Below are 24,668 nucleotides of genomic sequence, written 5' to 3'. Positions count from 1 at the left end.
AGTTATCTTTTATATCAGTGGTTGGGAGAATTGTATTGCGTGTATGTGCATACTTGCAACCAACTGTCTGCGGCAGGTAGCAGCCTAAAATAAACCTGTAGGGTATGAGGGGTGGGTGCAAATGTGTTCTCATTGTCCACAGCTGAAAAATGAGGGCTGAATTATTTTTAAATTCATTAACTTTCCACCATCCTAGCCCTGGTGGACTTGGGAAAAACAACAAACTCAGGATTTATTTCACTGAGGGGGGAAAAACCCAAAACACTAATATTGCCAAACCACTGCTAATTTGGGGGGCTAAAAAGAAATTACTAGATGAAATACACACAGGAAACTTTTGAGCAGTGCTGAAAAAAGCATTCTCATAAAATACACCTACTTTGCTTGGTTGTATGCTTCAATCTCTTCCAGTAATACACTGTCATTCAAAGAGAAAGGGCTGGTCTTTGCCAAAACTTTAAGCACCACGCCAGCTTCAGAGCCAACAAAGATGACTGTGTAGTTCTGATGGGGCCCAGCAGTGTGGTCAACAGCGATGGCCGTCAGTCTGTACCTGCCAGAGGAGGTATGTCAAGTCAGAGGCGGGAGGCCCACAGGACGAGAAGGCATTAGATGGGAGTGGGCTGCTGTTACCTGAGTCTTACCTGATCCGAGTCTTTGTGAACCAGGGCTCATCGGCAATGGGTGGTACAGCAGCGTCCATTAGCGGATGGGATTTGATGAATGACAGGGTTTCGTCAGGGAAATCTATGGAGGTTTTATAAGCTTCGGCAAGGCCATGCTTTGCACAACAGCCAGGCCTGAAAGGAAAACAGTGTGATTTTTCCCCCCTCAAAAATGTATCTAAGGAGTAAGCGTCTGCTCTGAAAGAAGAGGCCCAGAAAGAAGGGGGAATGAGCCAAACCAGAGGGGGGGCACAGTTTCCCTGCACTCAGCAGGTTCTCCCCACGCAGGGCTCTGTGTCCTGGCTCCGTCTGCAGAGCTGCCTGGGGGACCCCTTCCTGGAATGGGAGGCTGGCCCCCCTGCTCTCTGAGGATGGACGCCTCCAGTGACCAGAGGGTTTTGTTAAAGACAATAACCAGTTTCTGTCTTTTTTTCTTTACCTTGGCTTGGGTACTTTGTCTTCAGGGACTGCTGTCCAAACAGAATCTGGGGTTTTCTGTTCTTTAAAGCGTCCTTTGAATACTTTTTCAATGTCATCCATGCTAAATGCACACACTGCAGACCCAGGAATGCTGAAAAGGGGGAAAGCATCAGGAAGACCATCGGGCGACAGTAGGCCCGCTCTCGGGTCCCCTCAGCCAGCACAGGACAGCTCGTGAAGTGCCAGAGATCTGTTCTCACCTGTTGAGCTGTGTGGTAAACACCCCGACCACAGTGGGGATGCCATTGATTTGTATGATGTCCGTAATAGACTGCAGAACATCAAAGTAGAAAAACGAATCTCCGGGGACAGAGCAGTTAAGCCGAGCCTTCAGAAATGAAGTCCAGTGTTTCTCCAGGACCCGCTGCGAGCCACCCATGTCATTTTTACATATGCGGGCCACACGGGAATATACAGCCTGCCCAAGGGACAAAAGCGAAGCCACAGGGTTATGCTCATGGAGGGGGGTAAGGGAAACAAAAAGCTGCTATTTAAGGGAGGGACAAAAGACCGCTAAAGATAGGTCTGGCTCAAAAGAATCTAGCAATCTTCTCTCTAGGGATTTGTACGTAGGAATGTAAACTAGATTTACCTGTGAGAAAAGAGGGCCACTTTCCTGTCCTGCCAAACGAGCTCCCCAAGAAGTGGTGGGGTGAATGCAAACCATCCCCACGCTTTGTCTCATACTGGTAATGAAAGATGCCATCCTTAAACTTGGCATAACTAGGCTGTGATGCTTTAAAATTATATGGGCTTTTACTGAAGCACACAAAACTGAATGGGAGCCACTACTTTCCATCCTGCCTTTTGATGCTGAGAAAGAATAAACTATCAACAGATTTCTAAAGTGTTAAAGAAGCATCCATAGCTCAAGGGTGCCTGTAGAACACTCTCCGTAGTGACAGAAAAAAAATGAAACCTTCTCAAGGCCCAAGGCTGCTGTTCTCACTCTGGCCATTGTTCAGGTGTTTTCCAGCAATTATTCTCATGATAAGCAACTCACTTCTCTGCACTTGGCCCTAAGTGCACTGAGTGCTAGAAAACACACAAAGAGTATAACCCTACCAAGGCGGCTCGATTCCATGCAGTACAAGTCCATAATACAAGTCAAGTGTATATACTTGCCTTGCCTAAATTATTATGTTCTACAGCAATTTCTCGAAAGAAGAAATAGACATAGTTTCCATATTCTATGGCATGAAGAAAATGTGGCTCTGAAAGAAAAATTGAAAACAAACTGGTTCCTAAAGGGTAATTCAATTAGCACAAGACCCCGGCTGCTAGGCTAGGCATGACTGACAGGTGTAGCAGAGCTCTGTTGAAGCCAGTGAGAACTCCAACACACCAACGAGCTCAAGGAGTCCCAATATGGGTGTGCTGGAGCTTTAAGGAACCCACGGTCTTTCATGTCAGCTAATGGACTGTAAAAAGCCTACAGGAACTGAACTACAGCAAAGGTCTTTGTTTCAACAGATTTATTCATTAACCTATTTAACTAGGGAAGAAAACTTCCTATACTGAGAATAAAAAAATCTTGGTATCTAGACTCGAAAGGACAAAATGCCTCTAATCAACTCTCGCTATTAACCCTGCAGGATTGGGGTAGATGGGCATGGGCAAGGAACATTATGTGCATTTAGACGTAGGCGAATTGGCACACGGAAATGAGATCTCTCTTTCTGGGGGTCAACCAGGATAAAATTGTAGATGAATCTACTTTCCTGACATGGCGGCTAATCTTCTCTTTCCAATGTCAGAGCAACTTGTTCTTGCTCTAATTAAACAATATAAAGTCATGCACTGAACCTCCTGATGCCATGGCTCCTGTTCCCACTTGGCCATCCCAACCCCCTTGGTGATCCCACAACACTGCTTTTCGAAGGTACCTTTTATCCATTTGGAATCATATTTTATTGTACGAAGGGCAGATCCATCACCCATGCTTCGATAAATAACAGCATCACTGGCCAAGAAGTCAGCCACTGTGGCAGAATATAGCTTCCCATCTGAAACCAGAGTTATAATTTGGGTAAAATAACCATAATTATTCTGTAGTGTGTTATCCCATGTAGTGTGTTATACCCTTTGGAGTGCTTTCACCTGTTATCCCTTTTTATGCAAATAGGCCTAGACCTGAGGCTCATAATCAACCTGTGATAGGTTGCCCCATGGTATTACCTAATTTCACAGATTAAGGATCTAAGTATCACAAAGTTAAGCAACTTATTCAGGGTCATTGACCTCATTAACAGCAGAGCCAAGTGTCAGAACACTTATGCTCACTTTTATTTTATTTTTTTAAGATTTTATTTATTTATTCATGAGAGACACAGGGAGAGAGAGGCAGAGACACAGGCATCAGGAGAAGGCTCCTTGCAGGAAGCCTGATGCGGGACTTGATCCCGGATCCCAGGATCATACCCTGAGACAAAGGCAGATGCTCAACCACTGAGCCACCCAGGCGTCCCTTACGCTCACTTTTAAATCCTCATTTTGGAAATCTTTTTTTCATAGCTCCTGGACTTCGAAACACCTATATCAAGGTAGCTACCCTAGTTATGAGCTTTTTTCTTTCTTTAAATTCCTTTTTACCTTCAATGTCATTAATCATTTATATTCATTACACTAAAGGATCTTACCAGCAAAAAGGGCAACATTGGTTTGTCTGGCATCAAATGGGCATCTTGCCAGGCCACTAATTTCCTCTCCATCATACTCTAAGGTATTCAACTATAAAAGAAAAATAAATAGCTGGTGTCACATCTGTTCAATGTACCTGTTTGAAGGCAATACCGCTTTATTTGTACTGAAATTCTATTTGAAGAATTTTGTCTTTATTCTTCCATAGCATTAGGGATAAATGGGTTATAGCAGAAAGGATTCAACTCTAACAGCATGGCAGCGAAGAAAAAAAGTTGATAAAAAAAGCACACCGTATGAAATATACTCACCCTATAGTATCTGCACATGGGATTGAATGCATTGGTACCACATACAAAAACCATCTCATCATTTCTTGGGACAAATACTTTAATAAAGTTGTGGCATTCATCCTAAAGAAAGTAATCATTAAATTACTATTAGACATTCCATATGCTGACATTGTGAGAGGAAGCCCACATAAAGACTAACTCTGGCAGAGAACTCGTCTGTTTTACTTACTTTATGTTTGCCCTTCATAGCACAGTTTTCTCGGTCCTGTTGTCTTGACCGCCATGTCAGTTTCTGTATTAATCAAGCAAAACCAAAGTTCGATGTTTTAACTGAAAATTTTTGGAGGGGAGGGAGACATTATTCAAATTCCAAGGGAATGCAAATAAGTTTCATTTGCTCACCTTGCTTGGTATTACTTCTGTCTTGGGGACTTCATTTAAGTTTACTGTATAAACTTGATCCCTGTTGGAAACAAGGCAATAAGTCACATCATGTGAATGCATAAAAATGTTAAGCTGCTTCTTCCTATTTTATTTTTACAGATCTGCCTTTATTGTATTTTGGAGATCATTTGGATTTTTCTCTGTCTCCAACAAAGTCAACAAAGGGTACTTTTTCATTAGTGAGACGCTTTTTATCTATCACTGTAGTTATTAGGGAGCAAGGAAAGCTCTTCTCTTCAGGCATGGGTCAAACTGCTACTTGGTATTAGCATAGGCATACTTCTAATATTTGCTCGAATAATTCTAAGTTAAAAAAAGAATAAAGAAAGATTTTTTTTCCCCTCTGCTGCTTTAGGAATAAAGAATGGTGTATGATTTCTTGATGGCAGTAATAAAATAGCACCGCTGAAGGCTTTAGCTCTGTATTTTGTTCGTGGTACACAACACTGACTCTTCTCGGTGAATATTTTTGGCTACTTGCAATTTTTGATCACAATCACATATTAGTTTTTCATGAACTAGACACATTAATGCAAGCACCACAAGAGAAAAGAATTTTAATCTAATAAACCAACGAGAGGAAAATTACCTGCCAGCAATATAAAGTGTGTCTCGAATTTTCAACATCAGCTGAAAGTCCAGCCTGTGCTGGGATTCATTGCCTGAAGGGCGTCCTCTAAAAACCGGATATTGCCTTGAATCTAAAAGTAAAAATGGGCTAAACCATCAGTCAGGATTATGGAGCTGAAGAATCAATATACAGCATTGATTAGCTGTATATACTAGTTGTAGAAGGGTTTTAACTAAATTCCTCTCTTAAGGTCCTGAATATAAATGAATAAAAGACAGTGAACGTTAGCAAATGGTCTTTTTCTTTTACCAGAAAATATATAACCCGTACATGGGTTGCTTGAGAAAAGCAACCAACAAAGCTGTCCCATTTTCTCCAAACACTAAGCAATGACTCTGGATCAATTAATATGCAAAACAGTCTTAAGACATATAAAAAACTCTTTCTAAAAAGCGACACACTTAGAGAATCAAAACCAAAAAAGCTCCCTTCTCAGAAAAGAAGCATGTTCTTTAGATTACTTACAGTGATAATCAACAGTATTGAGGGGTTCATCATCTTCAGGAAAGCTGACTGCCCTCAGCTGGGAAATCATCAGGAGCAGCATGTAGGCACAAAGCAGGAAGAACCTCATGGTGGGGCCAAGATGAAGTCAGAGCAGCCCCTCCTCAGAAGTCCCACTTAGCTACCTGAAAAACGAAGACAATTTGGGGAGATCTCTGGTGTGATAAAACTTTCTCATCTGTAAGTGGTTCAATTTTCACCATGAGCTCTCTCCAGTGCCCCCTCCCACCAGGAGCCCTGGCAGCAGGTGGGGGTGAGGTAGCTCTCAAAACAGGCAAGACTCGGCAACGTGCCAGGCCTGATTAAAGCATCTGGTGAGCATATTGAAGTTTTAGGCACATTTGCAAGAGTTTTTGAGGTAACTATGTATGTCATCACAGCAAGATCACCAGAACCACAAACAGAAACGCTGGCTGCTGACTTGGCAAGAAGATGGGCTAAGTTGGGATTAGAATTTTAATTAAACTCCAATCTGCTTCCCTTCCCCCAGCCTGAAATACATCCAGTACAGCTTGTCTCTGCACCGCCCATCCCCAGCACCCCTCCACCCCTGCCATAAAATGGCCAAGCTGTCTTGCAAAGATCCAGGGAGCTGATGGTCCTTTCACCCCTCATCAGATCTTTGCTAAAGGTATTGCCAAATTCCCAGCATTACTCAAGCCTGAGCCCTAAATTCTTAAGTAGAACAGTTCTCTTAGTTTACTAAGACAAACATGGAAGCAAGGACATGAATGACACTGAATTAGGGTAAAGAGAATTAAAAGAAATGAAATGATTTCACGATCTATCAATTAAGCAGGACAGAACTAAAGCAGCACAGCTGACACCAGACCACTAGGGAAGTCTACCTTTTTACATAAAACCATTTGGACACAAACCAATACTCTAAGTATGCCTGTCCTCTTAGCTTTATTGAACTTTAAAACCATAGGGGTCCTTAGGGACCATCTAGTCCAGCCTCCTCATTTTTCAGATGAGAAAACCATGGGCTGGAAAAATTAAGGGACTTAATGAGTTTCAGGGAGCTATATAGAACATGATCAGGGTACAGACTCACATCAACTGAGTCTCCATCCATGCTCTTTTCATCAACTTAAATGATGAAATTAAGTGACTTTTTTTTTGTTCAAAAATATAGCATTACAAAAAATCTTTTTGGGCTAATGAATATATCCATTATCTTTATTGAAGTTTCACAGGTGTATGCATATGTTAGATTTTTATCAAACTGTACATTTACAACGTGCAATATATTGTATGTCACCATCTCTTCAAAGCCCATAGCATTAATTGCATAATATTATCTCTCAAAAATTAAAAAAAAAACTTCAGTTGTTATTACTTTATTAAAAAAGAAAATTAGGGCTCTGCTGGGCCAATGGGATGGCTGTTTTGAAACTGTAAATGCCCTACTGTGTAACAATACTACCCTGTCCTTGGTCATATGGTCACTTATAGGTACTGTACTGAACAGTTATAGCATTTAAGCTTTATCTCCAGCCTCATCTACCTAAGAACTTTGGGAGATATCATGAGAATCACTTCAAATTCTGGGTGAGTCCAACAACTCAACTGGGTACTTACTGTGCCTCTTTTATCTTCTCAATGTCAAACACACAGATGCACAGGCATGTGAGCTATGCAAGGCTTTCAATGTTTGTCTTTCTAACTAAATAGAAGCCATGTACATGAGAGTGTTTGAATCCTAGCTTTGCAAAAGAGAGAAGGATATTGCAGTATAGTTTTTCTTAATGAAGAATTAATCCAACAGTAAGTTAACACATCAAAAATGGCCCGCAAAAAGCATGGTGGAGTGGGACCTGTGGCAGCATCATTTTGTACTCAAGTCAAAAGAGTGTGGATGTTGGCAGTAGTCTAACTTAGGCTTGGTTGGAACTCCACAATTACTAGCTGATTGACCTGAGGAAGCTTCTTCCATCTCTCTGAACATTCATTTCCTCATTTATAATATGGAGATAATACTACCTTATTCACTGGGTGAAAAGGAAGTAAATGTCCGGCTCCTATAAATTCTGAGCAAAGTTAGTCCTCCTCACCCACTCCTTACTGAACACCATGCACATGACCTTGACCTGAAGAATTTGGACAGAGTCTGGGAAAAAGATGCCCTAAAGTATTAAAGCTATTTGGCCATTTTTTCCCCAGAGAGTTAGTCTAAAATACAAAAGGATTATGAGGTATCTGGATGGCTCAGTCAGCAAAGCATCTGCCTTTGGCTTGGGTCCTGATCCCAGGGTCCTGGGATAGAGGCCTGTGTCGGACCGCTTGCTCACCAGGAACCCTTGCTTCTCCCTCTGCCCCTCCCCCTGCTTGTGCTCTCACCCTCTCAAATAAATAAATAAAAGGGATACTTGGGTGGTTCAGTGGTTGAGGGTCTGCCTTCAGCTCAGGGCGTGATCCTGGAGTCCCTGGATCGAGTTCCACATTGGGCTCCCTGCATGGAGCCTGCTTCTCCCTCTGCCTGTGTCTGCCTCTCTGTCTCTCTGTCTCTCATGAATAAATAAATAAAATTTAATAAATAAATAAATACAATCTTTAAAAAAGATCAAATGCAAAAGGATTATTTTTAGAATAATTTTTACAACTTGAGCCTATTTTTATCAAACCTAGAAAAGAAGGTAAAAAAAATACTGTCAATCCTACCATCCTAACATAAAAACCATAATGATTTGGTTCTAGTCTTTTTGCCACATGCACATATTTTCAATGATGACAAGGTGACCTCTTATAATGTACCACTTCTCCAGCAGAAGCAGAGTCTTCCTGTCTTACTTTTCTACCATTTTTCCTTTTTTTTTTTTTTTTTTTTTTTGCCATTTATACAGACCCTGGAAAGTTGAAGTAGTATAAAAACATGAAATGTTCCCATAAGAACAAAATTCTGCTATGACATCAATCCCAAACTTCATTCTCTGGATGAAAAGTCACTGGGTGTTTCTGCTAGGTGTCAGGGAAAAAAAATCAGGAACACCAATCAATTCTTTTTTTTTTTTTTTTTTTTTTAACACCAATCAATTCTAAAGAAACTTAGAAATATCTGTGTGAAAACAAGAGGCAGGCAGCTCTGTGAATCTCTCTCCACCATGACAGGTAAGTGAATGGTTCACATCATGAGGGCAGAATCTTGATGTCCCAGACAGCAGGACAGGGAGGGGCCCTCACCAGGAAGGGTGTCTTTCACATCTGTGATTCCAGCATTGAGTCTGAGGGTGAAATCACTGCTGACTCACTGGCAAACACCAAGTTGCCGGCTGAGCTATCATTTCCTATAATTCACGCATCTGACACTGCAGAAAGCAATTTCTCCTCATACCCTACCCCCACCCATCTCATCCTCTAAAAATAAAGCCCCACCACTAATTGCTTCCTGTCCCTGCATAAAGCTTTATTTTAAAAATTACTTTCAGATTTGCCATAGAAATTATAAATGGAAGTATTTACTGTAAAATATATACCAAAGTAAGAGACTGAGTTGGGAAGGGAAGGATCTAGAAATTCCTGAGAGAAACAAACTAGGGAGATTTATTTGCATAGAAGCCCCTCAGACTATCTGGGTTTGACCTTATTTAAGGAAATATCTCAGAATTCCAGGGCTCGGTAAAATCATGAGACTAGTTATGCTGAAGAAGAACAAGTCAAGAGGCAGGACAAAATGTTGGAAAAGAATACAGACCTTGGGATTTGAAAAGTCTGGTTCAAACTTGCTTGTGCCATTTACTGGCTCTGGGATCTTGCTTAGGTGGGCTTAACCTCGCAAAGCCTCCGTTTCCTTAAGTGTAAGTTAGGAAAATTGCCGTTACTACCTTAAAGGCTCTTCTGAGGATTAAAGGAGACAACCTATGTAAAACACCTAACATAGAAGAATTTGGCTCATAATAAATCGCTTGTAAATTTTAGTAGGTATTATTATGACTATTACTGTTACCTCCTATTGGGCAAAAATGACCCCAAAAGGGGAAAGAAATGCTCACTCTTTTATCTCGTACAACTATTTACAAACCACTTATGTTTGCCATCATCGCAATGACAGGAGTGTTCTGAGAGGGTAAAGGTACAGCTTCAGATGGGGATGCTTCTGAGAAGGAGGGAACCACCTTCCTCATGCCTAAATGAGATTTCTCCTTCCAGCCAGAGAACAGGGGATACTGAGTAAGTATATTTTGTCAGTTTTTGGTATTATATATAGGCATCTCCTACGTATTTCCAATGTTAAAGCCTAAATATAATGAGGGAAGCTCTTGAAAGCAGTTCAGAGCCGCCAAGACAGCAAGGCTCTGAGTCGCAGAATCCTTGAGAAGGGAGGGTGCCAGGAAATGAGCTCCAGACTTAGCACTTGAGTTCATATTATGGGGTTTGCTGATTCTTTCTAAAGATTTATTTACTTGAGAGAGAGAGACACACACACACACACACACACAGAGAGAGAGAGAGAGAGAGAGAGAGAGAGAGAGAGAGAGAGAGAGAGAAGTAGAGAGGGGGAGGGGCAGAGGGAGAGAATTTTCTAACAGACTCCCCGCTGAGCATGGAACCCAATGTGGGGCTTGATCTCACCACCCTGTGATCATGACCCGAGCTGAAACCAAGAGGTGGATGCTTAACCAACTGATCCACCCGGGTGCCCCAGGATTTGCTGTCAAACTACCTAAAGATGAGAGTATAGCTAGGTAGAAAAGCTGGATTTTTAGCAGTATCAAGTTTAGGGCCACTCAGGAGTCCCAGTAAATATCTGCAGGCTTTCTTTTGGACCTCTGAAGATCTATACACTAAGGAGAGGAGGCAACATGAGGTAGACCAAACTGCACAAAAACTCCAATGTGGTCTCCAAAAATCTAAGTTCTGGACTGAATAGATGTAATCTCTTCCCACTCCAGCTCCTTGAATAAAAGATAAGGTGAGTCCTCTCTAGAGGAAAATAGTATTATCTGGAGACTGTAATTTTTTAATACAAAATGCTTAATTTTTTAATTAAGTAATTTACAGCAATTGCTAGACTTTCCAGGAACTAAGACTAAGAGAGAAAGGAAGACAACAGAAATAGGCCCACAGGTAACCCAGATATTAGAGTTATGGGATGTAGATTTAAAAAAATAATTATTTTGTCCAAGAGAATATATGACAAGATGGAGAATTTCACCAGAAAACTGGACTCTATTAAAAAAGAATTAAATGGAAATTCTACCACAGAAAAAGCACAATCATTAAAGCATCTAAATAGATGTGTCTAGCAGCATATTTCTTGTAGCTGAAGAAAGGATTAATGAATTAGAAGATGGCTTAATAGAAACTATCAGACAGATACATGCAGAACAAAGGTGTTGGGAAAAGCAGATGAGAGAGAAAGAGACACCTAGGATCTTAGGAAAACATCTAATGTCAAAGTGGCAGTGAGCGAAGACAGAGTAGATGGAAGCAACATTTGATGAGACAATGGCTGCATTCTTTTTCAAAACTGGCCAAAAATCATAAATCTCACATTCAAGAAACAAGAACTTCTAAATACAAAGAAAAACACAAACACATCAAAGTCGAGATGCTGAACCAAAGACAAAAAAAGTGTTAAAAGCTAAAAGATATTATACCTTCAAAAAAGCAAGACTACTACTAACAGCTGACTTATCAATAGAAATGATGGAATCCAACAGACCATAGAATGACATTTTTACAGTCCTGAAAGAAAGTAAATTCTCAGGCTAGAGTTCTATTACTAGCACAAATATCCTTAAAAAATGAAGGCAAAATAAAGACGTTTTAGACCGACAAAAGCCGAGAGATTTATTGTTAGCAAATCCTCCAGACTAAAAGAAATATTGAAATGGAGTTCTTTAAGTAGGATAATGTACAGGGTTGGTTAATAGAAATTCCTTTTATAGTTATAGAATAGTGGTCAAATTTGAAATTAATAAATCCCAGATAAATAAATTGGTATAGAGTCTATGTCTCCCTGAAAATTTTATTAGTGCAAAGGAAAAGAGACTTCAGAAATGGAGTAGGCATACTTGAGCCCCAGTCCAAAGAACCCAGATAGATACCATGCTGATTTTATTTTTTTATTTTTTAAAGATTTTATTTATTTATTCATGACACACACACACACACAGTCAGAGACACAGGCAGAGGGAGAAGCAGGCTCCATGCAGGGAGCCTGATGTAGGACTTGATCCCGGGACCCCAGGATCATGCCTTGGGCTGAAGGCAGGTGCTAAACCACTGAGCCACCCGGGTTGCCCACCATACTGATTTTAAAGCTCTGCCCTGGCTATCTTCTGTAGATTCCACTTCTTGAAGAGGAGCTTTTCAGACTCACATACTGCATATACCTCGGGATCTGAAAGTGGAGTTGGTTCCTCCCACTTTCCCAATTACTCTTCCTCATCTGAGAACTTCATGCTCTTCAAAAAAACAAACAACAAACAAAACAGAAAAACAACGCCCCTCCCCCCCAAAAAAACCGAAACCTTTCTATTTGGGGTTTTGCCTTTCCTCCTCCTTTTCAGCTGATAACTTCCTAGTCACCTTTTCTAAGATAAACTTTTCAAAGACTTTAGTAGCCCTGGTCTATACTTCCACTCTGGCACTTGTCATCAGCTTTAGCTTCTTCACCTCAAAACTCATAAAGTCAAGCACTGCATGCTCGACTCTCAGTCTCTTGTCCTTCCATCTTTCTTGTCTGGCCACTTTCACCCTGACTGCTCCTTCTCATCAGAGCCATCAGTCTCCCAACTGATCTTTCTTCTAATTAATTAGCCTTCCTCAATCTTGACATTATCACTTTATCCATCTTAGATGTAACAGTCATTAGTCAATCATTTCAATAATACTTCAGCCTGTATTCTAGACTTCATCCTTTGTATCCTTATCAGACTTTCTTGAAAACTTCTTACCTTAGATGAATTCAACCCTTCACCTTCTGCACCTGCCCCAGAGCAGCTGAACACCAGTGAAGACAACCATATCCTGGGACAACTGGGTAGTAACATCACAGAATTCTTGGTCACTGACTACAAGCACCACTATGATCGGAGGGGATGCTATGTTTCTCTACCAGGTTTGCCCACTCCCCAAATGAATAAGTTTAAGCTTTCCTTATTCTCTTCAAAGCCCTCATCTGATCCTTCCTGCTCTACTACATTCTTTCCTGCTATCCCATAGCTACTTCACTAAGAAATTCCTCAATCCCCCACCCCCTTCCCATTACCAGTGAGATCCATTGGCTGCATCCTCATCTAGCTTTTCTTCCTCCTGTTTTAAGAGGAGTTTTCACTCCCCAAGTCCTCTCTATGTTCTTTAAACCCAACCCTTTCTGTCTTTCCTGGAATAGAAAAAGCATGGATTATGTTTTTCTCTTTCTGGTAGAGTCTCTAACTTTTTATTGACTAAATACTATCCTTCAGCACTTAACTTGTCTAAGCTTCTCTCATCTCAAAAAAAAAAAAAAAAAAGTAAAAAGCTCCTGTGACCCCAGATCCTTCTCCAGCCACCACCTGCTTTTCTTTCCATTCAGATGCTTAAAGTTCTGTATTCTCACTGTTATCATTTCCTCACCTCCCACTCATTCTTCTACTTCCTCTGTTCTAGCTCCTCTCTCAATAACACCTTTCAGTAAAGACATGAGGACCTCCAGGTAGCTAAATGCAATGGATACTTCCAGCCCTGTCTCATATGATTGCCCAGTAGCTTTAGACACAGTTGACTGTTCACAGCTCATTAAAATACCATTCCCTGCCTTCCCTTATACCATATTCTTCTGACCTCTTACTTATTCTGTCCCTTGTCTCTCAAACGTGTCTAAATGCAGTAAAGCAAAAAAAAAAAAAAAAAAAAAAAATGCAGTAAAGCATTATCATTTCAGAATATAAATCGTATCATATAGTCTCACAATCTCCCAGTAACTTTCTATTGCTCTTTGGAGAAAGCCCTGGTGTTTGTAATGGGGCCATTAAGATTTTCTGTGTTCTGAGTCCTGTCTCCATCTCCCGTCTTATTTGAGCCTGTCTCCTTTACACATGCTTCTACCATGCTGGCCCTGTGTCTGGCCAAGGACTGTGTCATTCAACCTACTTCCATCAAGCCTTTGTTCCTATTTAGACTCTGGATGTCCCTTCTTGTCTCCCATCCTTGGCCTAGTTAAGTCTTCCTAATTTTTTTAGAGCCTAGGGAAGATCCTTCTCAGTGCTTTGGGATAAGCATGTCTCACAGTTGTCTATACTTGAGACAACCGTGAATGAACAGCAAATGAAGGAAGAAACAAAACTAATCATGTGCCCTGAATCACCACAATCACCACAAGTCCTGCTGAATCTCTCAGGGCAAGATTAGCATTTCAGACTCCGGTCTAATCTAGATTTATTTAATACTGTTAAATAAACAAACGACGACTATAAAAAAGGGCAGCAGACCCAGGGAACCCCAAATAGAATTAGTTGAGTATGCTGTGAACTAAAGGAAAGAATAGGGGTGGAACCAGTGCTGTAGCTTAAGGGGCACCATTCATTCTATAGTCTATTACATTCCAGGGGGCAATGTTTACTTTGTAGTCCATGAGAATGATGGCCCCTGGAGTTACAGGTCTGCCACCTAACAAGCCCACAGAACGGAATGGAAAGGGAGCAATGGGTTTTAGGTAGATTGAAAAAACAGCAGAGAGAAGCAAATTAATTGTTATTTTTTGGAACCTACCAAGACTCAGAAGGTTGTAATTGAAGATCAATTACAAAAAGGTTATGTTTTAATAGCATTAATATGTATGGATTCTAGGCAGTATGTTCTGTGTAGGGCTGTAGATTTTAATAGGTGCTCAACATCAGTATTTAATCAGAGTGATATGATAACCAGGCTGACAACATAGCCTTTTAAGTGTAAGAAGGTGAGAGGAAGAGATGATATACCAGTACTAGTATCAGAAGACCCTTAAGCAGAGCTGAGGTGGGTATTCTGGGCCCTTCTGAAGAGCTACCATGGGTTGCTCCCTGCATCCAAGCTCATCAGTGACTCCTGACTGATGGAATCTCTTGGAATAGCACCAACGGTCTTGTTTAAGGAATCTCTACTGCAATGTCACCCACCCCCACCCAATCCTCTCCTGCACATGGCCTTGGAAACCAGGTGCCATGTAAGAACAAATACATCCTCTCCTTACTCTGGGCCAGGAAGAGGTGGCTGAAAGGCCTTTGAATCTGAGACCCTTCTGCCCTCTGGGAACTTGGGTGCCCAGGTAAGAGGAAGAGGCTTCAAAAGCATTGTCATGTTAATGACATTTTATAATCAACCACCTAAAACACTGCCCATGGCTTGTTGAGGAAATAGCAAGTCAGCTCTCTGACTCACCCTCCACAAGGCTGAATTTCTGCGGACACATCAGAATCTGGAAGGATATGCATCTTCAAGGAGTAGGGAAGAACCCTTGTGGGGACCTGGGGACTTGGAACAAAGGATATATCGGGGATTCTCCTCCCACTGACACTGGCAGCAGGAGAGGAAAGGGAACAGGAAGCAGGAGATCTGGGATCACAGACTTGCTGCGTGATCATGGACAAGTCTCTGGATTGAGTTTCCTTGTGTAATAAAAGGGGGTTGGGGACTGGAAGTGTAAGAACACTTCTTTCCCTACGAGTCTATGATCTTCTGAGGGCAGGATGAGAGTTAACTGTTTCTCCTCCCTACTCAAATAAACATCCCCATTGTCCACAGGTTCTTTCCCCTCAATATGTGAGCATCTCAAATGACTCCCATCACAGACACATAGTATTTCCCCTAATCCTGAGGGAGCCTCTGCTATCTCCCTCTCTCTCACCTCCTCTACCAAGTTTCCCTCAAGAGAAGTCTGAGCCCATTGTCTCCATTTTCTCACTTTGTATTAAATTTTTAACCCATGTCAGTCTAACTTCAACTCTTGCCCATCAACCACTGAATTACCAAACTGAACTCAACTCTCATCCTAAACCATCTTTCATCTCCCCAAGGTATTTAATCATGCTGGTCCTCCTCTCAGCTCTTGAATGTCACTTCTGGCTTTCAGTAGTTACCTCCTTACTTGTCCAGCTACTCCTTTTCAGCAAACTTCTCCAGCTTGTCCCAACATACTCACTCTTTGATGTGATTCTTCAGGGTTCCCCTTGGCTCTTTGGAGATTCACCCACACTACACCCACCCTTGACACTACCATCACTTAATTGATGAATGTCAAATCCACGTGTCTAGCACAGACCACATTCCTCAGCTGTGGAGCCAGCTGTCCAATTCTCCATCAGATATTTTGACCTCAGTTAAATATAAGCACTTTAAACTCAGAAGGTGCAAACCTGAACTTCATACACTTTGCCTTAACTTGTCCTCCTGCTAAATTCCATACAGAGCACAGGCTCTGGGTTTAAGTGCTTGGCTTCTTCTTTTTTTAAAAAAAGATTTTATTTATTTATTCATGAGAGACACAGAGAGAGAGAGAGGCAGAGACACAGGCAGAGGGAGAAGCAGGCTCCATGCAGGGAGCCTGATGCAGGACTCGACCCCAGCTCTCCAGGATCACACCCTCCTGGGCTGAAGGCAGCGCTAAACCACAGAGCCACCCAGGCTGCCCTAGCGCCTGGGTTCTAATTCACACACTATCACTTACTAACCATGTGACCTTGGATATAATACTTCATCTCTCAAAGTCACAATTTTTCTCGCCTAAAATGAGGATAATTGCAGCACTTACGTCATTACAATGATTCAGTGAAATGATGTATGCAACACATATAGCCAAACCCCGGTAAGGATCCAATAGTTACAGCTACTATTATTATTGTTGTCATTATTGATAATTTTTAATAACCTACTCAGTCACTTAAGCCTTAAACCTGAGAGTCATCCTAGATCTCTCCCTCTCTTTCATCTTCTCCAATCTGTTAGCACGCACTATTGATTTTTCCCTTTATTGTTCTAGAATACACTCTTAACTGGTTTTTGCTCTCCTACACTTAAGTTCATTCTCCAAAAGTCACTAGATTGATCTTTCCAAAGCGCAAACAGTATCATGTTACTTTCTTGTCTAAAAACAACTTAATGTCCTAAAGGTTTGTATGGTAAAATCCAAATTCATTTTCAGGGTTTACAAGTTCACCACATTCTGATTCTCACCAGCTTCTGTTTCACCTACCAATACTTCCCTACCTTGATCCCAAAGCAGTGTCTCCTGTGAATGATTCTGTCTACTTACCAACTCAGAATGTCCCTGGTTTTGCCTTTTTCCTATTCCTCCCTTCAATCCCAAATTCCTCGCCTTTGGCCACACTGCTCTCCTAAGGATGCCTCATCATAGTCACTACAACATAAACACTTCTATTACGGAACTTAGATAATAGTACTTACTTGTTTTCACCTCTTCTCTATTAAACTAGGATGCTGGAAATAGAGAGTAGATCTTAGTCATCCTCTATCCCAGCATCAAGCACAGGTCCTGTCAACTAGGAGGTCTTCAGTCATTATTTAATGAATCTAGGAAGAGGTAGATATACGAACGAGGTTGTACATGTAACAGGACTTAGCTACGGCGCAAGTACCACAAGAACATGTCTATACCATTGCCTCAAACACCTACAGTCTCAAGTCTACAACTGTTCTCCAATGCCATTGGCACACAACACTCATTAGCCCCCAATCCATGAGTTTCCAGGTGCTACAAAACCAAGAGGTTCTTCACAAATGGCAATAGATGTCTCTCTTCACAGTTACCCATCATTAACAAATTGCTCTTTGATCCAGGAGTGATGGGCAATACGGGCCAAAGGAGTAAGTGATTTCTGTCACCCCCTCAACTGAATTCCTGTTCATTTTGCAGCTTTCCCAGAACAAAGGAAAGGAAAGCAGAGCTGTTCCTGAGATTAAAGAATAGGGTATATGGGACTGGCAGGAAGCCTACTTGACTCCTCACTACACAACAACAACAACAAAATAAAATAAAAATCAGACAGCCATTAGACAGAGATCCTGCAATGGGTAATTCTTTTCTTTGGCTGATAGCCTTTTTTTGCCAGTTAAAAGTAAGTAGTCCTAAAGCATAACTAAGCCAGAAATCAGCACAAATACTTTTCTAAGATCTCTCCTTTGGGCTAGATTCTGAAAGGAGAAAACAGGAAGGTGGCAGTAGATGGCACAGGAGGGAGGCACAGGCATGCTGCAGGGTAAGGAAGCCTTATATGTTCTTTATTAATGCCTTTATAATCGATGTCTTCCCCAAAGTCGGGCCAGTTTTGTTTAATTTCATTTAACATGTATGAGGAAAGCTGGCTATTTTTAAAGTTTTCTGAAAATTAAAGCAGTTCTTATGTAAGATTTTCAGTTTAAATATGAATTGTTTTAAAGCAAAGCGCACCAATATCTCCATCAGTAATGCTTCTGGTCAAATATTAATAATTCAAAAAAGAATTGAACTTAAAAGGAATTGAGCAGGAAGAGACATAAGACAGACTCTAACCTGTCTTTGCCAAATCCTAAGCAAATCAGAAACAGGGATCTCAGAATCTGACCCCTGATAAGAACCATGGCTCCGGGAAGCAAAATTCTAGTGACAACTTGTCTACGTGTTTTGCTGATCCGCCCTAACTCAAATTGGGTAACTTTTTAAAGGTAGATTGTCCTAGAAACAACCCTGATTTAACGTGAAAATAACCCCAGAAACTAATGAGTGGATAAGTCCTGTATCTAAGCCGAGAGGATCTGCTATCCAGGCAGATGAGAAACACATCAACTTCTTAAGAGATGAAGATGAGGACTAGCTTTGTGAAAATATAAAACCTAGGGACCTTCTATGATTGAGAAAGAAAAAAAAATAGATAGCAGAAGATTGCTGTGACAGATACTAACACTACAGTGTGTTCTTTTTTCGGGGAGGACTGTAGGGCTTTCAAGCCTAACTTGGTGACGAGAGAAATTAAAAGCCTTTTCTTTTGTTATCTCGTCCATACACAGAGTCCCAGCTTGGACCTGGGTGCTCCCTGAGGGCATCCAGGAAAGGAACCATTCTAGACAAAAGAAGAGCTCAGGGTTCCAAGAGACGACTGAGATGCCAAAGGACCCAGCCTGTCTTTGGAACGTTGGCTTATTTTACCAGATGACCTGCTGGGGCTGCCATATGGCCTGCGCATGACATTCTGTTCGGGATAATAGGGCCTGGGTCCATGCCTGGCTCTGCTCTCTGGGCTGGGATGACAGAAGTAGAGCATGTTTGTTCTGATTCTGCTGACTTGTCTGATACCATCACTATGGAGTCTTAGCTTTTAACATCCTCCATGGCACCTTTTTCAGGTTTTCAAAAACATGAACATTACCCAGGCAAGGAAAGACTACTAAGGATGAGCTGCTGCTACTATTCCTGGAAGAGAAGAAGCAGATAAATGAAGGAATTTGTGATCCAAGAGTGGTAAAGCCAGTGCAGAACCTAGATGTCACAAGAGTCCAGTGATCTATGTCCCCCATCACCGCCAACAACAATAGCAATTGCTCTACGTTAAGGAGTTCGCATCTTCATGTTTTATATGCTGCAAACCGCCTCACCAGGGACCTCCAGGCAATGTCATGACTTAAAATGGTGCCCAAGGGTTTACAGGAGGGTTAAACTTTAACAACCCAGAGAAAGAGAAGTGGCCTTTTTTTTTTTTTACATTTTAAAAACCAAAAATTCCTGGTTCAAGTCCTAGGATTCTGAGCTGCCAAAAACACAGCCTTTGAATTTGCCTTCTGTATCTGTAATGGTTGCTTGTCTGTGGCAGATGTGGTGATGGATTATAATGGTTCAGAAGGACCTAAGGCATCACCATTATCCACATTCCATTAGAAAATTCACTTCCACTTATTTTTTAAAATGCCTTTCCCTGGTGAAGAGTGCATGGCCTCTGTACTATCGTTGCAACTTCCTATGAGGTTATAATTATTTCAAAATAATTTTTAAAAAAGTTTGTCCTACTGATAGAAATGAGAGCCCTGGTGAGTTATGTTAGGCTCAACAGTCCTGGATTAAAAAAGAAGGTGTAAGCAAGAGTGAGAATGAATGGCCAGAGTGAATTTCCTTTTTTTTTTTCCTTAAGGATTTATTTATTTGACAGAGAGAGAGAGAGAGAGAGAGAGAGAGAGAGAGAATGTGCACAAGTAGATGGAGTGACAGGCAGAGAAAAAAGGAGAAGCAGGCTCCCTGCTGAGCAGAGAGCCTGATACGGGGCTGGATCCCAGGATCCTAGGATTCCAGGACAACGACCTGAGCCAAAGGCAGGTGCTTAACAGACTGAGCCACCCAGGCGCCCCTGGCCCGAGTGAATTTCATGGCTGGCAAAACCTCTGGGAGGGCCCAGCCGGGGTCTGAGTTATCTTACCTGAGACTCACCTGTAGACCTCTGTCTGCACTCTGCATCTGATCTATGAGTTTTTGAAACATCTAGGTCCACAGAGGCAAACTGGGAGGGTAGGTCAATCATGCCACTTCCTGATTCTTACTAAGTCAACTCAACACCCAGAGGGTATGAGAAAAGCAGGGTCTTTTCTTCTACGAAGGGTAGGGCCTGCCTGAAGTGCCGGGCAAAGCAGCACCGGGATGGAGAATCTGGACCCTGGAGCCACAATGTCCACGTAGGAGTCCCAGCTTTGCCACTTAACTAGCCGTTTGCTCTTGAGCCACGAGGTTAACTACCCGCTGCACCTGAGTTTCTCTGAGGATTGAATGAGTTATTAAGAGAGCGTAGAGAATTCATGATCGGGTGAGTAGCAGGAAGATTGTGCAAGGCTAAAGGCACAACCTTGGAGGAAGGGTTGTGTGCTTCTAGAGCTAGCGCTGGAGAGAATTATGCTTCACACGTTATATTACCCTTATCTACATTTATTCTTGCCTCACCATATGAATCACTTCAGGGGGTACTAAGCTTACCCCCCCATCCCCCCGACATCAAACACACCTGGAGACACCAGGGAGTTAAGAAATCTGGATTCTATCTCTGATTCAGCTTCAGCTAGCTGGGAGGCCATGAGAAAGCCAATGCACCTCCCCTGGCTTCGGCTTCCTCCTCAGTATCATGAGACAGTTGGGCTAGAATGTCCGTGATCTTAAAGGCCTCCTTCAAGTCATTAGTTTATGATTCTGAACGTGGGGTCTGGTTTGAGAGAGGCTCTTTACCAAAAGCAAAATGATTCTTAATTCACACTTCTGAATTTTTCCTATAGCATTGATGTTGCCTAGGATACAAAGTGCAAGTACTCCCTCTGAACTCTGAGACTGAGGAGCGCTGTGATCGCTGCCTCTGATCCCGAACACCAAACCACAAACGGGCTTTCCAGTACGAACTGATGTGTTGAACGCAGAATGAGGCTCCACTGGCACTTATGGATGTGGATCTGGCATTCTTTTTTTTTTTTTTTTAGATTTTATTTATTCATTCATGAAAGACACAGAGAGAGGAAGGCAGAGACATAGGCAGAGGGAGAAGCAGCCTCCAGGCAGGGAGCCCAGCCGGATGTGGGACTCGATCCTGGGACTGTGGATCACGTCCTGAGCCAGGGGCAGGTGCTCAACCGCTGAGCCCCCCCCAGGCGTCCTCGGATCTGGCATTCTGGTGGACTCCCAGATGAATGGCAGAGGGTCCATTTTTCCCCCTCCCAATCGAGTAGCTTTGGGAAATGCTACTTGATGTGCTGCCTCTAGCTTCCCTGGATCTGGAGATCAGATGGAGCAAGCCCTCCCACCAGTAAACAGATCACTTTCAATTTCTTCTTTACATTTTATCATATGCTTGTTGGAAGCTCAGCTCACATACACCAGGGACCTCTGGGTTTCTTCATCTTTCTCTGTTCCCACATGTACTCTGTAGCTGACAGAGGTATTCCATGCACTTCTGTGTGTGACAGCAGCCCCCAGCTCTCAGGGATAGTCATACTATACCGGGGGCTGGGCAATGAGCTTTTCCCCTTTTATAGTGTTTTATGCTTTTAAGGCAAATATGCCTTATCTATTTTGGTCCTTAAAGGTTTAGGACAGAAATAATTATCTCTACTGAATTTCTCATCAGCTTCATGAGGACAGAAGTTACTACTATTCTCGACTTCATTTTTTTTTAAGGGGGGGTTGGGAGGGGCAGAGGGAAAGGGAGAGAATCTCAAGCAGACTTCCCGCTGAGCATGGACCCCCCCCACCCGACCCCCCCCCCGATGTGGGACTTGATATCACAACTCTGAGATCATGACCTGAGCTGAAACCAAGAGTCAGATGCCTAACCAACTGAGCCATCCAGGCACCCCTCTGGACTTTATCTTTACAACTACCATGGTGTCTGGTAGCAGATACCTACTTTGAGAATATTTGCTTTGAGTTAGTGAATGGATCTCTACTTACAACTGAGAAGTTAAAGAACTGCTTGAGGTAAGGCTGTGAAAAAGAGGCTTCTGGATCATCTATCTCCAGGTCTGCTGCTGTTTCCAATACCTCAACGGCTAATCTCGGAGAAGCTCAAGATGGATTTGCATAGACAAAAATAAAACCTATGTTTCACGGCAACATTTGGCAGTGACCTTACAAATACAAGGCCTAAGAGAGACCGGGGGCAGCATGTGGATGATGATGCTTCTCTTAGCACCCCCACATTTTGAGTGTATGGATTCACCTACTTCTCAAAACAAATCTGCTTCTCCTCCCTGCCTTTGTCTGTGCTGTGCCTACCTTCTGGAATGTTGTTCTTCTTTTTCTTTTTTTGAATGTCCTTCTTGTCCTTTTTCTTCCTTGATATGGTTAACTTTTAATCAGAAATCACGCCCCACCAAGAACTTCTCTTTCCTCACCTCTGCCACCGAAATCTGAGCTCACCTTTGTCAGAGCACATACCACACAGTATTCTATCTCTTCATTTTCTCAACTTCCTTTCTCTTCCCCAGCCCCACACTATAAGTTCTTGAGTACAGGGACTGTCTTTTTAGGAATAAATTCCTAAAAAGTGGTTGGTATACAGGTAATAGTTGTTTGTTGAATGCATTGTTGTGTGCAACCCTATATCTTATTAAGAGGGAAAAAAAATTTGAAAAATCTCCATAGAGCACTTTTCCCACTGATGATGAACCAGTAGCAATAGGTTATCCATATGCACCAGTAATGAATACAGGCCGACGTGAAATCATGCGGTGGCACGTGTGGAAGGCAGTCTCCCTTGTGGCTGCTGATGCAACCATAGTAAGACATGGGCTTCTGCTAATGTTGCAATTGTAGGGATAGATGCACAGAAGTTACACTGCCCCAGTGTTATTGTCTGGCCCATTTCCTACAATGACCAGGGCCTTGGACCTGGGGCCCTGGATTCAATCCCAGCCAAAGGAAGTGGAAGTACCCTGGGAAGGTATAGAAAAAAGAGTGTTGCTGCACACATGCAGACAGGCTGAATTTCATGGAAAAAAGATTGAAGGGAATTAGCCTAATTAGCTTTGGAGGGAAAAATGTGATTGGATTTCCTTTTCACCATTTACCCTTATTACAGGCTTGCAACTCCTTGGTAAAAAGCAGTATAAAACTAGGGAAGGTAGAGGGTTTGGGGTCTTTTGTACAAAGGATACAGGGACAAAGTGTTATTCTCATTATTCTTACAATAAAAAGAAGTAAAAAAAAACTCTATAAAGAACTTTACCAGGACTTGGGGGAAAGAAAACAAAAGGGACTTCTAGATGTTCTTCCTAGGTTGTGTCTATTCCAAGCTGAGGAGAGAGGGAAGGCTGCCTCTTTCATGTTGCACACACTGAAGGTTCCAGAGAGTCTTCAGGGTAGTGGGAAGTCAAGTAGAGGCGCCCATGAACACAGGCACAGTGCTCACCCCATGGGGGTGGGGACACTGCTCTCAAAGGCACTCTAATCAAAAGTTCCCAGGCCCTAAGCTCCATCTCAGGTGAGTCGCTAACACCTTCTCTGCTTCCTGTGTCTCTCTGCAGCACCCCAATTTTCCAAGGCATAGGAGGAAAGACAGAGTGCTGTGGAGCATCTGGGGGCTGGGCAGCAGGGCTCCACAGCCTCTGTGGACTCGCGTGGCCTCCCACGCTCTCGAGCCAGGCCTGTTGCCTCTTCTGAGGTGAGATCCGGGAGCACTGCTGCTGACTGCCTTGCCACGGTTTTTTAAAGGGACAAGTGAGAAAATGGAAGTAAAAATACTTTGTAAATCGTAAAGGTGCTATACAAGTGTGAACAAGTAGTATTATCATCAGTGCTTTATTTAGTTGCAGTTTGCATGAGCACGATACACTGACATCGCTTATGCTTTTGCTCAAATACGTATCAATATTCCTCATTCCACAGATGTGGCTGCTCCACGACTTGCCAGCCTGCTGGGCCTCCTGCCCTTTGCTCCTGCTGTTCTCTGAACCTGGAAGGTCTTCTGAGTGAGGCTGCTCTGACTGGCAAGTTCTCAATCGTCCCTGATGGCCCATCACCAGCTTGGGCCCTCTTCTCTTTCTCTCTCGGGTTTCCTTTCACAACACCCCATCCATTTCAAGTAGGGATTTGCCATGGTGGGTAGCACTGGCCACCTGCTTGCTTGCCTTTCTGATTAGACTGTGAGTTCCTGGAAGACAGGATCTATGACTCATTAGTGGAAACGCGCTCACAGGCCGGTACATGATGTTTCCCGCGTGTGCTCCACTAATGTTGATAACATACTCATTTGGTTTACATGCGACACACCTGGAGTTCTGTGGAATCTGCACGTGCTGGAGGCTGGAGAAATAGAGGTGATAATGATCATGACGAGCCACGGATGAATGCTGAGGAGGCATGAGGCACTGTGCTAAGTACTCCCTAGGATGCTAGTGCTATTTTATTTTACCAAATTTGCAGATGAGCAAATAAAAGAGGCAATCTGCCTTCAGTCCCCAAACTAAAGAGCGGGGCTTAAGTCAGTTTGACTCCAATGTCTGTGGTCTAAATCACTTCACCAGAAAAAGATAATGCAGAAGAAATGGAAAAGAGAGGAGAAAAGAGGGATTTGTCATTTACAAAGGAAAGAA

General features: G+C 42.4%; 1 protein-coding gene across 12 annotated transcripts in view; it reads right to left on the bottom strand.

Annotated features, from left to right (window-relative positions):
• The window catches only part of SEMA6D (semaphorin 6D), a 172,398-nt gene that overhangs the window by 8,799 nt on the left and 138,931 nt on the right, over positions 1-24,668 (bottom strand). For all 12 annotated transcript variants that reach the window (XM_072808283.1, XM_072808285.1, XM_072808284.1 and 9 more), the window contains 12 exons: positions 5,619-5,782; positions 5,112-5,223; positions 4,481-4,541; positions 4,308-4,370; positions 4,097-4,198; positions 3,785-3,875; positions 3,032-3,151; positions 2,271-2,359; positions 1,346-1,563; positions 1,105-1,236; positions 645-800; positions 380-553 (listed from right to left, as the gene is read on the bottom strand). In XM_072808283.1, the coding sequence (XP_072664384.1) occupies positions 380-553; positions 645-800; positions 1,105-1,236; positions 1,346-1,563; positions 2,271-2,359; positions 3,032-3,151; positions 3,785-3,875; positions 4,097-4,198; positions 4,308-4,370; positions 4,481-4,541; positions 5,112-5,223; positions 5,619-5,727 (1,427 nt within the window). In that variant the 5' untranslated portion in view covers positions 5,728-5,782. The remainder of the gene's footprint in view (positions 1-379; positions 554-644; positions 801-1,104; positions 1,237-1,345; positions 1,564-2,270; positions 2,360-3,031; positions 3,152-3,784; positions 3,876-4,096; positions 4,199-4,307; positions 4,371-4,480; positions 4,542-5,111; positions 5,224-5,618; positions 5,783-24,668) is intronic.

The sequence above is a fragment of the Canis lupus genome, chromosome 32 (assembly GCF_048164855.1).
Source record: "Canis lupus baileyi chromosome 32, mCanLup2.hap1, whole genome shotgun sequence".
NCBI classification, from domain to species: Eukaryota; Metazoa; Chordata; class Mammalia; order Carnivora; family Canidae; genus Canis; species Canis lupus.
Note: the sequence above shows the minus strand (reverse complement) of the source record. Positions and strands in the feature narration are given on the sequence as shown.